The 17,290-nt window shown below is 45.8% G+C and overlaps 1 protein-coding gene across 2 annotated transcripts in view; it reads left to right on the forward strand.

Annotated features, from left to right (window-relative positions):
• Nucleotides 1-16,406, forward strand: part of LBP (lipopolysaccharide binding protein) — a 32,685-nt gene extending 16,279 nt beyond the window's left edge. The window contains exons 6-15 of one of the 2 annotated variants that reach the window (XM_009437226.5): nucleotides 55-118; nucleotides 3,315-3,406; nucleotides 3,916-4,092; nucleotides 6,125-6,184; nucleotides 8,354-8,521; nucleotides 10,111-10,178; nucleotides 10,652-10,694; nucleotides 12,444-12,507; nucleotides 13,309-13,385; nucleotides 16,018-16,406. In XM_009437226.5, coding sequence (XP_009435501.2) covers nucleotides 55-118; nucleotides 3,315-3,406; nucleotides 3,916-4,092; nucleotides 6,125-6,184; nucleotides 8,354-8,521; nucleotides 10,111-10,178; nucleotides 10,652-10,694; nucleotides 12,444-12,507; nucleotides 13,309-13,385; nucleotides 16,018-16,062 — 858 coding nt within the window. In that variant the 3' untranslated portion in view covers nucleotides 16,063-16,406. Of the gene's footprint in view, nucleotides 1-54; nucleotides 119-3,314; nucleotides 3,407-3,915; nucleotides 4,093-6,124; nucleotides 6,185-8,353; nucleotides 8,522-8,933; nucleotides 9,036-10,110; nucleotides 10,179-10,651; nucleotides 10,695-12,443; nucleotides 12,508-13,308; nucleotides 13,386-16,017 lie in introns of those variants that run through there. The other variant, XM_054674422.2, reaches the window with a different exon arrangement.
• The last annotated feature ends 884 nt before the right edge of the window (nucleotides 16,407-17,290 follow it).

Consider the following 17,290-nt stretch of genomic DNA (forward strand, 5'->3'; position numbering starts at 1 on the left):
GGCCAGACCAGAGCTGGGGAACTCACTCAGGCATTCTCTTCCCATGTTTTTCAGATTTGCGAAATGATCCAGAAATCAGTGTCCTCCAATCTACAGCCTTATCTCCAAACTCTGCCAGGTAGGACACCCCATCCACCCCGGGACACTTTTATTTCTGTTAATTTCTATAAGAGCACATATGTATCTTATAAAATAGTAAATGGGGCAAAAATATAGAAAGTAAAAATTAAGGGCCAGGCGCAGCGGCTCACGCCTGTAATCTCAGCAGTCTGGGAGGCCGAGGCAGGTGGATCACCTGAGGTCGGGAGTTCGAGACCAGCCTGGCCAACATGGTGAAACCCCGTCTCTACTAAAAATACAGAATTAGCCGGGCGTGGTGGCGCATGCCTGTAATCGCAGCTACTCGGGAGGCTGAGGCGGGAGAATTGCTTGAACCCAGAAGGTGGAGGTTGCAGTGAGCCAAGATCACGCCATTGCACCCTACCCTGGGCAACAAAGACCGAAACTCTGTCTCAACAGAAAAAAAAAAAAAAAAAAGAAAGTAAAAATTAAAAGTTCATTTTTCTCCCCCACTTTTCTTCCAAGAAGTAACTTCTGTTTTGGGTGTATCTTTTCAGATATTTTCTTTGTATGTACAAATATAAATACATGTAAGCATATAAATAGACATTCATATATGTATTATTTTGTTCATGAATCTATGTGTATGTGCATAATTTTAAATATATATGTTCATATACACATAGTATAGGCATTGTTCCAGATTTCTTTTTTTTGAGATGGGGTCTCACTCTGTGTCCCAGGCTGGAGTGCAGTGGTGTGATCTCGGCTCACTGCAGCCTCAACCTCTTGAGCTCAAGTGATCCTCCTGCCTCAGCCACCTGAGTAGCTGGGACTACAGGTGCATGCCACCACACCCGGCTACTTTTTGTATTTTTTGTAGAGACAGGGTTTCTTTATGTTGCCCAGGCTGGTCTCGAACTCCTGGGCTCAAGTGATCTGCCCACCTCAGCCTCCCAAAGTACTGGGATGACAGGCACGAGCCACTGTGCCAGCTTGATTTCATTTTTAAAAACTTTTTATTGAAGTATATTTATAAAGAAAAGTGCTCAAATCATAAGTGTGCTGTTAAAGAGTTTTTACATGCATGTAACCAGCTCCCAACCGAGAAACAGAACACGGCTGGTTTTTCAGAGCCCCTGGTGTCCCCCTTGGTCACTGCCCAGCCCTCCAGGGTCACCACCATCCCAACTTCTACCAGCAAAGATTAGTTTTGCACTTTGCACATGAATGGAATCAGACAATATTTTGAGTCTCTTTTCAAAAGCCAGAAGGCTTTCTTTGTTCAACTTTAAAATATGAGGTCAGGGCTGGGCGCGGTGGCTCACGCCTTTATTTTTTGTTTTCTTTTTTTTTTTTTTTTTTTTTTGAGATGGAGTCTCGCTCTGTTGCCCAGGCTGGAGTGCAGTGGCGCAATCTCGGCTCACTGCAAGCTCCGCCTCGCGATTTCATGCCATTCTCCTCTCTCAGCCTCACGAGTAGCTGGGACTACAGGCGCCCGCCACCACGTCTGGCTAATTCTTTTTGTATTTTTAGTAGAGACGGGGTTTCACCATGTTAGCCAGGATGGTCTTGATCTCCTGACCTCATGATCCGCCCGCTCGGCCTCCCAAAGTGCTGGGATTACAGGCGTGAGCTCTCACTTAGGGAGAGGCAAGTGGATTACCCGAGGTCAGGAGTTCGAGATCAGCCCGGTCAACATGGTGAAACCCCGTCTCTACTAAAAATACAAAAATTAGCCAGGTGCCATGGTGGATGCCTGTAATCCCAGCTACTCGGGAGGCTGAGGCAGGAGAATCACTTGAACCTGGGAGGCGGAGTTTGCAGTGAGTTGAGATTGCGCTACTCCACTCCAGCCTGGGCAACAGAACGAGACTCTGTCTCAACAAAGAAAAAAATAAATAAATAATAAATAAACAAAATAAAATGTAAGGTCAGGTCAGGCTTGGTGGGTGGTGCACACCTATAATCCCAGCACTTTGGGAGGCCAAGGAGGGAGTATCACTTCAGTTCAGGAGTTCAAGGCCAGCCCAGGCAACATGGCGAAACCCCATCTCTACAATAAATACAAAAATTAGCCAGGCATAGTGGTGTGTGCCTGTAGTCCCAGCTACTTGGGAGGCCAAGGTGGGAGGATCGCTTGAGCCCAGGAGGTCAAGGCAGCGGTGGGCTGAAATTGTGCCACTGCACTCCAGCCTGGGCCACAGAGTGAGATCCTATCTCAAAAAGAAATGAAATAAAATAAAACATGAGGTCCATGCATATTGTTGCATGCACCTGTAGTGTAGCTGGTTTATTCTCCTTGCTGCATAGTATATCACCACGTAGATGTTTCCCCATTTATTTGTCCATTCTACTGTTGAAGGCCATCTGGGGGGTGTTCAGTTTTAGGCCATTATCCGTAGTGCTGCTATAAATGTCCTAGTACCTATGGTCGCATGTGGTTGGGTATATATCTGGGAGTGAAATTGCAAGCTCATCATATCATGTGATATGCCCAGATTCAGCATTATAAGATCCTGCCAAACAGTTTTCCAAAGTGGTTGTAACAGACCTTATTTGTTAACAGCCGTGTAGTGTTCCATCACATGGATGTGTCTTCATTTATTTAATAAGTCCCCCACTGATGGACATTTAGGTGCTTTGCTGTCCCTTGCTATTGCCGACAGGGCTGCAGGGAGCCATCTACAAGTGGAGTCCCTGGATCCAGGGTGCACACATTAAGCTCGGAGGGGGAGACCCTGATAAATTATCTGAGATGTTCTCTGATGCCTTAGCTCCTAAGCCCCTATGCGGTTATTTGCTGACATCACCTTTACCAGAGGTCCAGGTCGGCAACCCAGTACTGGGACTTGGAACATTCATCCATTCAGGGTTTTGGAGGGGAGTGTCTGGGCCCTCTGGACATGCCATGCCTGACCTTCCTGGTTATTGGCTCAGCATTAAGCTCCAGGTGTGGCTGGAGAGGTGAAGCCTGGACTCATGGTGTGTGTGTATGTGTGTGTGTGTGTGTGTGCGCTTGTCTGGAAACTGCTTAGGCCCTAGGCTGAGCATACACCCCCACCATTGTTAACTCATCCAAGGGAATCCATGTAGTCTCTTTCTTGAAGAAGCAATTCTTTGCCTCAGGGCCGGGCTAGTAGGGGGATTCTGAAGAAAGTCACAGGGAATGTGAGTCAGCCAGAGCCCTTGCCCCTCCTCCAGCAGCTGAAAGTGTCATCTGGCCCCTAATTCTGCCCTGTCCTCGTTCACAGTTACAACAGAGATTGACAGTTTCGCCGGCATTGATTATAGCTTAGTGGAAGCCCCTCGGGCAACAGCCCAGATGCTGGAGGTGATGTTTAAGGTGAGGGTCCTGGGGCCGGGCTGCGTGGGTGAGGCTTTCCCTCAGGGTCAGCCATTCTTTGGGCAACCTGTCCCCCCAACTTCAGACCTGTCCTTATCCTCCCAGTGGTTCCCGCTTTGTCAAGGGCCGGGTGATATGGAGTGGTGGGGAGTGTTTCCAGAGCTAGGATTCTCCCACGGCTGTCTTACACCTCTCAGGTCTTAACGCTTCCCTCCTCCTTCTTCCCCTACTTTGCCTTGCCCATCATGCAGAAAAGGCCAATCAGAGCGGGGCTTAGGGAGTGTAGATGGGCCTAGGGCATATAGAGGGGCTGGCCAGGACGTCCTGTGGGTTAATATAGCAAAGCTTCTGGTGAGCTTTTCATTAAAAGACATAACACTGCCTTTAATGGTGGAGTTTCAGGCAGTGTTCCAGCCAGCGTCCCTTCATCGGACTGTGTAGGGGAATACCTAGCCCCTGCCCCACGATAGGCTTTGAAAAGTCCAATTGGACCCTATTTCCCTCTCCAGGGTGAAATCTTTCATCGTAACCACCGTTCCCCAGTCACCCTCCTTGCTCCAGTCATGAGCCTTCCTGAGGAACACAACAAAATGGTCTACTTTGCCATCTCGGATTATGTCTTCAACACGGCCAGCCTGGTTTATCATGAGGAAGGATATCTGAACTTCTCCATCACAGATGACATGGTGAGGATGGTGGCAAACAGGTCTCTCAAATGAACACATAACCTACCGCTCCTTCCTTCTTTCCTTTTCACCCCTGTTGACATCAGTCAAATAGTGAGTTGTAGCTAAGAGAAAAATCAACACCGAGAAAAATCAACACCAAGAAAAATATGTTAGCACAATCTCCCTTTTTACTTTGGCAACCAAGAAACTCAAAGCCAAAGTTCTTTCTCCCATGGCTGGGTGTGGTGGCTCATGCCTGTAATCCCAGCACTTTGGGAGCCTGAGGCGGGCGGATCACTTGAGGTCAGGAGCTTGAGACCAGCCTGGCCAACATGGCAAAAACCTGTCTCTACTAAAAATACAAAAGTTAGCCAGGTGTGGTGGTGTGCGCCTGTAATCCCAGCTACTTGGGAGGCTGAGGTGGGAGAATCGCTTGAACCCAGGAGGTGGAGGTTGCAGTGAGCCAAGATCGTGCCACTGCACTCCAGTCTGAGCAACAGAGTGAGACCCTGTCTCAAAAAAAAAAAAAAAAAAAAAAAAAAAAAAAAAAAGCTCTTTCTCCCTTATAACAACTGTGGAAGACTTTGCAGCTTACTTCTCTGTGTTTTGCTTTTCTAGACCTGTTTACTAGTCTAGACTTGTTAGTCTAATTCATATTTTCTCTCATCTTGATGATTTCTGGAGGTTTATTAAAAAATATTTTAGTGAATGAGGCCGGGAAAGGTGGCTCATGCCTGTAATCCTCGCACTTTGGGAAGCCAAGGTGGGCGGATCACCTGAGGTCATAAGTTCAAGACCAGCCTGGCCAACATGGCAAAACCTCATCTCTACTAAAAATACAAAAATTAGCTGGGCATGGTGGCACATGCCTGTAGTTCCAGCTACATGGGAGGCTGAGGCAGGAGAATTGCTTGAGCCCAGGAGGCAGAGGTTGCAGTGAGCTGTGATCTCGCTACTTCACTGCAGCCTGGGCAACAGAGTGAGACTGCATCTCAAAAAAAAAAAAATATATATATATATATATATATTTATATGTGAATGAGGCAAGATAATACATGCACTGATAAATGCATATATTTTCAGAGAAAAGGAAATAAAGACCAAGTGAAAATAAAGCACAATTATAAAGACACTGAGCCCTTAAATTAATTTCTTTAACATCTCAAACCTGTCTGGGAGCTTCCTTGTAGCTAAAGTGAAAAAGATACATGATTTCATGATTCATGGTGAAAAGGAGAGACAGTCTTCCTCACACCCCCAAAACAACTGTTTCCAATGTGGCTTTGTATAAGGGAGACTGAATTTTATAGTGGATCTCACCTTTAATGGTTCTCCAGTTTATCTAATATTTCTGGGTTTCAAGAAGTTGTTTCTTGAAGCACTTCATAAAAGTTGAGGCCTCATGAATAATGTCAGGATGGTGGGAGAAACAGTGTGGTTCGGCTCGGACGGTCCAGCTTACCCTGGTATAAGTCAGGGGCCGTCTGGTAGATCGAGGGTCATTTTGTCCTTCTGATGGCCTCCTACACCTGCACAGGCCTTCGCTTCTGGCATCGTGTTTGGTTTACCCATCCTACTGCGGCACGGGCCTCTCTTTCAATGGGATGATAATAGCTACGTTTTATGGAGCACTCACCACGTGCTGGGCCTTGTGCTAGGATGTTCGTTTAGGCCTCACAGTGACTCGAAGGTGGGGACTATTGTTATCCCCATTTTATGGATAAGGAAGTTGAGGTTCAGGGAGATGGAAGGGCTGGCCTGAGATCACAAAGTCAGGACACAAACCGAAGTCTGTGTGACCGCAAACCTCACCCTCACAGACCCTCTGAGTGGGAGCCACACATCAGCCGCCCCCCGGGGAGAGCAGGCAGGATGCTGAAGTCCCATGCGCTCTCCTTGGGTGAATGCAGGACAGGCATCTCCTCCCTGCCAGGGTAACCCAGGCTGTGGAGAAGCGACAGTCTTGCACATCCCCCGTCTCCCCAATCTTCTTTAGACCTTCAGCTCCAGCGGGAGCACCCTAAAACTTCTTCGTGTCTCTTTGCTGCAGATACCGCCTGACTCTAATATCCGACTGACCACCAAGTCCTTCCGACCCTTCGTCCCACGGGTAAGGAGTCCCTTAGTTCCCCATGAGTGCAGACCGAGCCTGCTAGACTCCAGAGGTTTCTCTTTAAAACCTCTGCATCTCTCAGCTTGACCAAGAGTGAGAAGGCCGGGATGAGACTCCCACTGAAGGCTGGGGTGCTGCTCCCTTCAAAGCCTAAATAACAGAGGCCAAGCCCCATATCCTGTGGGACCACAGCTTGTCCAATCTTTTATTGGTGTTATCTAAGAATCCCAAGGAATGCTGGCATAGTCCACAAAATGTACTCTAATGAACAGCAGCTAACAATTACAGGGGGCTTCCTAGGTGCCAGGCATGTTCTTGGTTCTTTAAAAAATTATTTTTTGGCCAGGCATGGTGGCTCGTGCCTGTAATCCCAGCATTGTGGGTGGCCAAGGTGGGTGGATTGCTTGAGTCCAGGAGTTCAAGACCAGCCTGGGCAACATGACGAAACCCCATCTCTACAAAAAATACAAAAATTAGCCAAGCGTAGCGGCACATAGCTGTAGTCCCAGCCACTGGGGAGGCTGAGGTGGGAAGATCACCTGAGGCTGCGAGGTTGAGGCTGCAGTGAGCTGTGATTGCACCACTGCACTCCAGCCTGGGCAACAGAGTGAGACCCTGTCTCAAAAAAAATTATTAAAAATGTTAGTTTTTGAATGGGAAATAAATTCTCAAGGTTCAACATTCAAAAGATCTAGAAGGTTACAGAGTGGAAAGTCTCACATCCACTCCTATTCCCTAACCACCCAGTTCCCATCTCAAGTTTGCCAATATTACCAGATTATACATATCTTTCTGATGATATTCTATGTATATACAGGTTCAGTATCTCTTATCTGAAATGCTTGGAAAAGCAACTCTGCCTGCCTTCTTAGTGAAGCATTTTACCCCCTCAGCCTTCCAAATGTTTCCCTTCTAGAAGAGGATGTAGGTTTTACATATACATAACCAAAAGCTTCATGGGAGTACTGTTTTTCCACGAATATCCTCCTAAAAAGGAAGAGTCTTGCCCCAAATTAAACTCTGTACCTATCTCTGGTACACAGAAAATTAAGAGCACTTTTGAAAAGGTGGAATCTAGGGCTGGTCGTGGTGGCTCACGCCTATAATCCTAGCACTCTGGGAGACCAAAGTGGGAGGGTAGCTTGAGGCCAGGAGTTCAAGACCAACCTGGACAACATAGCAAAACCCTGTCTCTATTTTAGAAAGAAAAGTTAAAAAAAAAAAAAGAAAGAAAGAAAGAAATGTTCTGTGGAATATCATATTTAAAGAGTAATAAGAGAAAATTAAATATTTTTTTTAAAAAAGAAATGGTGGGATCCAGCTGTGTCATATTTCGAAAACACTGGCATCTGACCTCAGCATGCCCAATTAGCAGAATGTGATGAGGGGATGGAGAAACCTTGGGAGAGGTAGGGAGGGAGAAAAAATGGGCCCAACTTTTCTGGAGGACAATTTGGCAATACCTGCCGAAAGTTTTAAAAGCATTGCTGGCCAGGTGCGGTGGCTCACACCTGTAATCCCAGCACTTTGGGAGGCTGAGGCGGGCAGATCACCTGAGGTCAGGAGTTCAAGACCAGCCTGGCCAACATGGTGAAACCCCATCTCTACTAAAAATACAAAATTAGCCGGGTGTGGTGGTGCACATCTGTAATCCCAGCTACTTGGGAGGCTGCAGAAGGAGAATCGCTTGAACCCCAGAGGCAGAGGTTGCAGTGAGCTGAGATGGCACCATTGCACTCCAGCCTGGGTGACAAGAGCAAAACTCCATCTCAAAAAACAAAACAAAAAAAGAAAGCATTGCTGTCCTTCAACCCAGCAACTCCACCTCTAGGAATGTTTTCCTGAAAAGAATAGCCAAGGGTGCTCACAGGAGGTGGTCATTATAATGGCAAAACCCTGGAGACAACTTGATGCCCAATAGAATTTAATCCATCGCAGGACCCATACATAACGAAATACAACACAGCCGTGAAATAGATGGTGCAGACTCTGTGTCTGACATGGAGAGATGGCCAGTTTTGCCACTAGGAGAAAAAGGCACAGAGAATTTTGTTGGAAATAAAATCAATCGAAAGCAACTTCCAGCTTTATCTGACTCCCTCAGGCCTCTCCTGGCAGACTTGTATATTTTCTTCTCTTGATGTAATCTCCTAATTCTGCTCCCAGTTAGCCAGGCTCTACCCCAACATGAACCTGGAACTCCAGGGATCAGTGCCCTCTGCTCCGCTCCTGAACTTCAGCCCTGGGAATCTGTCTGTGGACCCCTATATGGAGATAGATGCCTTTGTGCTCCTGCCCAGCTCCAGCAAGGAACTTGTCTTCCGGCTCAGTGTGGTAAGGTTCAGAGCCTTTGCAAATGCTGTTCCCTTTTCCCCACATGCTTTTCCCTTTTCCCCACATGCTTTTCTCCCCACTCACCACCTGGGTAATTCCTCCAGGTCTCAACTTAAATATTACTTCCCGAGAGAGGGCTTTCTTGCTGGCCCTTACCCCCAATCTACCTTACGCCCCTTGCCACTTTTTCTTGTAACACCCCATTATCTTTCTTCTCAGCGTTTACTACAAAGATACTTTGTAGCTGTCTGCAGGTGTATTTGTTTAATGCATGTATCTCTCACTATGTGAGTCTGGGCTATTGTGGGGAGAAAGGTATACAGGTGTTTGTCTATTTGCTCTGTTCTTTGTCTATAGTTGACCTTGGAAGACTACATTTCCCAAGCTTCTTTGCACTTTGATTTCCACCCAGGTCAACCAATGGGAGGTACTGTCAGGAGAATGATGGCGGGGAGGAAGGATGAAGCCAGAGTACTATTTCCTCTTTCTTTGCCACGGCAGAGGCTCTGGCTGTGTCTATGTCTCCTAATGGTGACTTCCATAATTCCACCTCCACTCTTTGTTCCTCTAGTCCTGGGATGGATACAGCCTCCTGTCTCTGGATAATCTCTGGGTGGCCTCACCAACGCTTTACTAGCTTCTCAACAATTCCATCACTTGTATAACCAATTCCCTGTATTAAATTCCCTCTGTGTTAAACATTGAGAGTCAGTTTTCCTTTTTTGATGGACTCTGTCTAATAGGGAAGGGATGTTGGGTCCTTTGGGGGCCTTGCTCCCTGGATGGAGAACTCTGCTCTCTTGTTTCTTGACTTTTGAAATCAACAAGTCAAATCTCTACCAGGATAATTCTTCCTAGAGGCTATATCTGCAATTTAATATTGTTGTTATTGTTATCAAAAGTGTCATTATTAATATATTTTAAATTAAAATATAATTTACTGTCTGGGTGTGGTGGCTCACATCTGTAATCTCAGCACTTTGGGAGGTCAAGGCAGGAGAATCACACAAGGCCAGGAGTTTGAGAGCAGCCTGGGCAACGTAGCAAGACTCCATTGCTACAAAAAAGAAAAAAACAAATAGCCAGGCCTGGTGGCATGCACCTGTAGTCCTATCTACTCAGGGGGTTGATGTGGGAGGATCGCTTGAGCCCAGGAGATTGAGGCTGCAGTGAGCCATGATTGCACCACTGCACTCCAGCTGGGCGACAGACAGAGACTCCATCTCTAAAACAATAATAATAATTTATTATTGTTGTTACTAGGGCTGAATCTTGACCTGAGATAACTAGAAATGATCCTTTTTAGAGCTTTCCAAGGGTAGGTACTCTATACCTTCTCTTAGTAGTCTGTTCAAAGTTTAACTGCTATCATAAACAACAATTTCAAGTAAAAATGTTCAAGTCCAAGTTCAAATATTGTTTGAGCACCTACAGTGAGCCTTCTGGGAGTCTATGATCTAGTGGGCAAATTTCCTGCTTTAGCTCATTGAGCTGTTTGTTGAGAGGAGACAGTTGGTCCCTCGTCATCATCCTTCCTATACATACAACCTTCATCACTTACACCTGCTTCCTTCTTCTGGCATTTCCAGGCCACTAATGTGTCCGCCATCTTGACCTTCAATACCAGCAAGATCACTGGGTTCCTGAAGCCAGGAAAGTAAGTTGGCCTCCTACCTACATGGGGGTGCCCAGCTGGACTCCATCTGTATGCTGTAGCTGCTTCTCTGTAGCTGGTGGGAGGGGGGGCACCATTTGGAAAGGACACTTACATTTCACCCCAATTGGTCCAATTCTTCTGCCCCACTGGTCCTGCCCCCACAAATCTCAAATTGTTAAAGAATTCACTAAGACTGTTACTTCTTAATGTATGAATTTTAGACGCCAGCTATATTAACTTCCTGAAATGATAAAGAGTGAGCTTTTTGACACTATCTCATCTGCCCTGTGACAGTCTTCCCGATATCATTGTATCACTGCTTTTAGTTCCTCAGTCATCTTTTCCACTCCTGCTCCCGCCCTACCTTTGGCCCTGTGCCTTCTCAAGCTCATCCTTTCTCGCTTCTGGGGACCCCCGCATTGCTTAAACTTGCATAAAGCCCACACCTTTTAATCTTCTCTGATTCATTACAGGGTAAAAGTGGAACTGAAAGAATCCAAAGTTGGACTATTCAATGTAAGTTGTTTTTATTGATGACATGATTAGAATGTTAATTAATTTGGGGTGTTTCCTAAGCAATTGCTATGGCACCTATAATAGGAAATACAAAAGGAGAAGAGTTGATTTTTTGCCCTGCAGAAGTGTAAAACGTCTCGAAAACACAAGACATAGGGCCAAGGAACAGTTGTATCCTAATATAAAACAATATATAATTAAGTCATCTACTGAACAGAATTCTCTTAACTGCAAGAGACAGAAAGCCAATTGAAATCGTCTTAAGCAAAGAGGAGAAATATATAGGATTATATAATTGAAAAGCAAAAATAAACGAAAAAACTAAGACCAGAGGTTTCAGGCATAGCTGAATCCAGGTGTTCTAATTAGTGCATCAAGAATCTCTCTCCATCTCTCTGTTCTGTTTTCATTTGTGTTAGCTTCACTCTCAGGCAGGCTCTTCCAATTGGTAGCAAGCCCCAGAGTTTCCTACAGTTTCAGTTTTTTAAAAAATTTACACACACACACACAAAATCTCTGTGCTAGCTCTCATTGGACTAACCTTAGGCACCCAGTCTTAAGCCAAGCACTGTGGCCAGAAGTCAGCCCAGCATGGATCTCCTCTACACTCCAGGAGGCAGGATTTGCAGTCAGCTATATCCAAAGCACATGGACCAAGACTGGCAAGGAGGGTTGTTCCCTGGGGGAAAATAGACTCCGTTATCAAAACAAGAGGGATTGAGTGCTGAGCAGGTAAATCCAAGAAGTGATTTCCACAAGGTAGAAAAAGTGGTGAAGTAGACGGCCCCAAATAAAAGGAGGAAAGAGAACGTGAAAATCAGTGTGGGCCAAAGTTATGGAGAAGAGCTTTCTGGAAAGAGGGAAGGAGGAGCTGGGTAGACTTTAATGTGTAGTCGTTGGCTTCTCTTTTACCATTCTATGATGCTGGCCTCCACTGACCACCTCCACCTGTGCCCTGCCTCCCAGACTTTCCCGAAGCACTTATGAAGTGGAAACAAACACAGAGGCGGTGGGGAGAGACGCAGGGACCCTGAGGCTAACTCCTTTCAGAGAATAAAGGGTGGAGTGAATAATGGTGCACTCATATTTTATCTGTGCGTGTTTACTGCAAAGTAAAACATTCAAGTGAGAAGTTTCACAAAAATCCATCCTGTCGGGTTTTCAGAGCATGAAATGTAAAAACAAAAACTACAGACTCAGATACATTTAGATTCGAATCCTGATGCTGCTGCCCAGTTTGTAGTAAGTCCCTTTCATTCTGTAGGCCTCAGTTTCCCGATATATGGAATAGGGACATTAATATGAACTTTGAGGGGTTGTTGTGAAGATTGAATCAGACATGCACGTAAAGCTCTGAGCTCTCTGCTTGGCATATAGTGGGGGTTAGAAGTTGTGTTTCATGATTTTGGTAGAGAAGCTTATTTTGTTTTTATTAAATTTTTAAAATTATGTAGGTAGTTCAGGAAAAACATTCTCACTGTAAATAAAACCGATACTAAAGATAAGGCTAAGGACATGTCAAATGTTGATGTTCTTCCTTTAGAGGAAAGACTGTCGGGTGTGTAACTTTCCAAAATTTTTCTATTCACTTGCATACCAAATGCTCATCTCAAAAGAGTTTTATCTTATGAAATAGTAGCATGATGTAATACTAGTTTGTTTTTTCCAAGCATTTTGCTATGTTGGCACACACAGAACCACCGTGTGGCCCTGTGGCGATGTAAATATATCTCTCCTGTTCTCCTCCAGGCAGAGCTGTTGGAAGCGCTCCTCAACTATTACATCCTTAACACCCTCTACCCCAAGTTCAATGGTAAGAATCACTGTGGATTTTTCCAAGTCAAAAGTGAACACTGCTGTCTGGAGGAAAGAGAGTTGGACTTGGAAAACAGGGCTCTCCTGGGGGCTGTATGACCGTGGGCAAGTCACTTCTCTCTGAGCTTAGTGACCTGCCTGTGACATGGGATCGTTGAAGTTGGCCTCATCTCCCTCCAGGGCTCTAATGAGGGTTGGGGGCTGGGACAGCTCTTTGGAGCACGGGAAACCTCCTTATAAGCGGGACAGAGGGACACATGGAAGTGCCCCACATCCTTAAGAGGCAGGTCAAAGACTGAGGACCAAGTTAATATAGAAGGCACAAGGCAGCCGCCTCTGAACTCACATCTCCCAGTCAATTGCCCAACTGCCTCGTCAAAAAAGAAAGCAAAAAACTTAAATCCTGTTTCCATGAAGCTTTGCTTCTTTTGGCTGCAACAGAGAACAGGATGGGCAAAGGGCAGGGAGTGGAACGCCCTGTTCTTTATCTTATCATGAATGTGTGCTTCCTCCAGACAGCACCATGCCTGATAGCTTAGGCTCCCAAGTCAGCCTCCCTGGGTTTAAATCCCCTTTCTGACACTTCCTGTGTGACCTAGAATAAATTACTTGGCCACTCTGTGCCTCAGTTTCCTTATCTGTAAAATGGAAAGAATAATCACACCTACCTCATAGTCTTGGAAATCACTAAATGGGAATATACTGAATATAGAGTTTGCAGAGAACATTTTCGGTAAAAATCTGTCTCTAATTATTATTTATTCACCAATCTCTTTCAATGTTGTGCTTCAACCTCCAGATAAGTTGGCCGAAGGCTTCCCCCTTCCTCTGCTGAAGCGTGTTCAGCTCTACGACCTTGGGCTGCAGATCCATAAGGTCGGTGGGTTCAGGGGGGCTCTGAGGATGTGTGAGGGAGGAGGTGGTTTGCATGCTAGCTTTGGGGCCATGATTCATGGGTGACACCCAGCCCAGCCCTGCAGCTGGGAAAGTCTGGCCAGGGGCAGGACGGGTGCTCCTGGGCCTTGCCATATGCCACAAAGCCATCCACATGTCCTTCAGAAGTGGCACCTCTGCTGGTGCAGGTGGCATTTGACACAGCCCTATGCCACCACCACATCCCATCCCTACCATGAGGGGCCTGAGGGAAGCTCAAGACCAGCTCGTTTTGAAAATACTGCAGGCCGGGTGCAGTGGCTCACGCCTGTAATCCCAGCACTTTGGGAGGCTGGGGCGGGCAGATCACGAGGTCAGGAGTTTGAGACCAGCCTGGCCAACATGGTGAAACCCCGTCTTTATTAAAAATACAAAAATTAGCTGGACATGGTGGCAGGTGCCTGTAATCCCAGCTACTCAGGAGGCTGAGGCAGGAGAATTGCTTGAATCCAGGAGGTGAAGGTTGCAGTGAGCCGAGATCACGCCACTGCACTCCAGCCTGGGCAACAGAGCAACACTCCGTCAAAAAAAAAAAAGAAAGAAAGAAAAAAAAAAAGAAAGAAAATACTGTAAGTCCTAGACATAGCATTAGGTCAGGTTCTGAAAGTCATTTGTAAGTTTTAAGCTTTTCTTCTAAATTTTAAGGTTGAAGATCTTTATTATAAATACCTGTTTGGCATGCCTCCCCATTTAAACAAGTATTACAACCATATATACTTTTTTTTTTTTTTTTTGAGACAGAGTCTGGCTCTGTCACCCAGGCTGGAGTGCAGTGGTGCGATCTTGGCTTACTGCAACCTCTGCTTCCCAGGTTCAAGAGATTCTTGAGCCTGAGCCTCTGGAGTGGCTGGAACTACAGGCTCCCGCCACCACTCCCAGCTAATTTTTTTTTTTTTTTTTTTTTTTTTTTTTTTGTATTTTTGGTAGAGACAAGGTTTCACAGTGCTGGCCAGGCTGGTCTCAAACTCCTGGCCTCAAGTGATATGCTCACCTCAGCCTCCCAAAGTGCTGGGATTACAGGCATGAGCCACCATATACAGCCAACACTATATATGTTTACAAAAATTATTCATAAACCTATTGCTCCACTACAAGCACAGTTTGAATTTTGGTGTACTTCTAGTGCTTTTTGTTTTAAGGGTTTTTTTTTTTAAGTTTGTTTGTTTGTTTTGCACAGTTGCATTACTAGTGCTCATACCTGTTTTCTTTCTTTCCCTTTTTTTTTTAAACTTAAAAAAAATTTTTTTTTAGGCCAGGAGCGGTGGTTCATGCCTGTAACCCCAGCACTTTGGGAGGCCAAGGCGGGCAGATCATGAGGTCAAAAGTTTGAGACCAGCCTGGCCAACATGGTGAAACCCCATCTCTACTAAAAATACAAAAATTAGCTGGGCATGGTGGTGCGCACCTGTAATCCCAGCTACTCAGGAGGCTGAGGCAGGAGAATGGCTTGAACACGGGAGGCAGAAGTTGCAGTGAGCTGAGATCATGCCACTGCACTCCAGCCTGGGCGACAGAGCAAGACTCCATCTCAAAAGAAAAAAAAAAATTAACTTAAGGTTCTTTTTAAAGCTTAACTTAAAAACTATTATAATATCAAGTGAAATAGTGAAAAACTATTTTCATTATTCAAACTATTATTCTGACCAAGCATTTTGTGGTCTATCTGTGCTTCCAATTTTCAGGTTATCTTTTGAGGTGAGATGAACTGGGTTGGCAGACTCATTAGCAGGAGGGGGATGCTGTGCTGTGCCTGGTACATTGTTAACATCAGAAAATAATAGCCATTAAAGGGAATGAAGGGCAGGGGGGATGATTAGGGACCTAAAAACACTGGCCAACTGTTCTATCTAAAAAACAAATGTCGAAAGCCCTTTTGGGCTCTGAGATACTCAGCACTTAACTGCTCTTGAGCATTTATAAGTAGTCAGGCAGATCGTTGTTCAAAGCAAAGATTGAGTGACAGTTCATACCATCGGCCTCAGTTTTCTCCTCTGTAAAACGGGACATAACCGAAATGTCAGTGGGCTTTTGTGATGATTTAGAGGGCAAGTATGATAGCTTCTAGCTCAATGTTTGACATGTGGAAAGTAATTACATTTATTATATATTATAATATTCATTAGAATTTTGAGGTCAACTCTGCCCATGTGTCTAACCGTCTAAAACAAAGGATGGATCACTGTGGGAAAGAACTGAACTTGGCCTTCGGTTCAGAATTCCTGCCCCTCTGGGTGATGGAGACGTAAGAAGAGCAGGAGAGTACACCCTAGCAGTTCACAATTTTTCGTTATTTGCCAAAGAGAGAAAATTTAGGTGACGCAAAGGACACTTAGAGGCCTGCCGGGCAGCAGCAGCTCGGGGAATGACAGATCGATCTCTACCTTGGAGAAGGCAGCTGGGAAGAGCTGTGCTTTACGGAGAGCTTGGGGACTGAGGCACACTCGCAATTTATGCACCGACCTGGATTCTGGCAGAGCTTGTGTTTCGTGAGACGTGGGCTCCCTTTCAATCGCAGATGCATCTTTTTGGAGTAGAGGATGCTCTTTACCATCCTGTCCTGTCCTGTTTTTCCTAGGACTTACTGTTCTTGGGTGCCAATGTCCAATACATGAGAGTTTGAGGACAAGAAAGATGAAGCTTGGAGGTCACAGCTGGATCTGCTTGTTGCATTTCCAGCTGTGCAGCACGTCTCAGAGATTCTTGAAGAATGAAGACATTTCTGCTCTCAGCTCCGGGGGTGAGGTGTGCCTGGCCTCTGCCTCCACCCTCCTCCTCTTCACCAGGTGCATGCATGCCCTCTCTGAGTCTGGACTTTGCTTCCCCTCCAGGAGGGACCACCCTCCCCGACTGGCCTGGGATATCTTTACAAGCAGGCACTGTATTTTTTTATTCGCCATCTCATCCCCATGCCTAGCAGAGTGCTGGCACTTAGTAGGTCCTCAATAAATATTTATTAAATGATGAGATGATGGAATCACCTGGTATTCTAGCTGAGCCTCATCACTGCCTGCCTTCTTCTGACCTCAGGGGTCTTTGGATAGTCAGCCACATCTATGGTCTCCAAGGCCCCTTTCTCATCGCCGCTGCTATGGGAGCCTCAATGAGAGAACCAGGGATTCTGTACATCACTTAGCCCTGGATCTGGCACTGGTGCTCCGTCTCTAAGGCCCTTGTCCTGTCTCAGGCAGGGGCTCACTTCGACATCGCTCCCTCCCTCATTTCTTGCCTGCTACAGCCAAGGGAGCCAATGATCTCCCGGAGCAAAAACTCAGCCTCCCGCTGCTTTTCCCTCATTGAAGCAGGTGTAAATTAGGAGGAAATGGATCTGTCTAAGTTTTTGGTCCAACCCCAATAAAAAGCTCATCCAACTGTTGTTTATGAGCCCCAAGCCTGGAGGGAGAGGCCGTGATTTCTAATTACTGAACAATGAGCCTTTGATCAGACTAATAAAGAGTCATTTCGAAGTTATGTAGTTGGGCTTCCAGGGACTGGGAGTCAGAAGACTCGTTTGATAATTTTTTTTTATTGTGTTAATGAGCAGATGGATGGAGCTTCAGGCTAGCAGATAATTCACAGGGAATAATCCCATTTACCCTGTGTGTGACAGAGATGTGTTCCAAGATGGGACGATGTGTTGTCGCCCAGCTGGTGGCAGGGTAAGCTGTGGCTTCAAGTCCTCTCTTCTCTCCATTTTTGTTCATTTGTTTGCCACCATCCATCCCTATGACCGACTGGCAAAGGACACAGGCTTCATCCAGTACTAGCCGTGTGGCCTTGGGAAGGTCACTTTCCCCCTGGGGTCCTCATCTATGAAATGATGATGATGATTATAGTAGTCAATTCCTGGG

This window comes from Pan troglodytes, chromosome 21 (genome assembly GCF_028858775.2).
Source record: "Pan troglodytes isolate AG18354 chromosome 21, NHGRI_mPanTro3-v2.0_pri, whole genome shotgun sequence".
NCBI lineage: Eukaryota > Metazoa > Chordata > Mammalia > Primates > Hominidae > Pan > Pan troglodytes.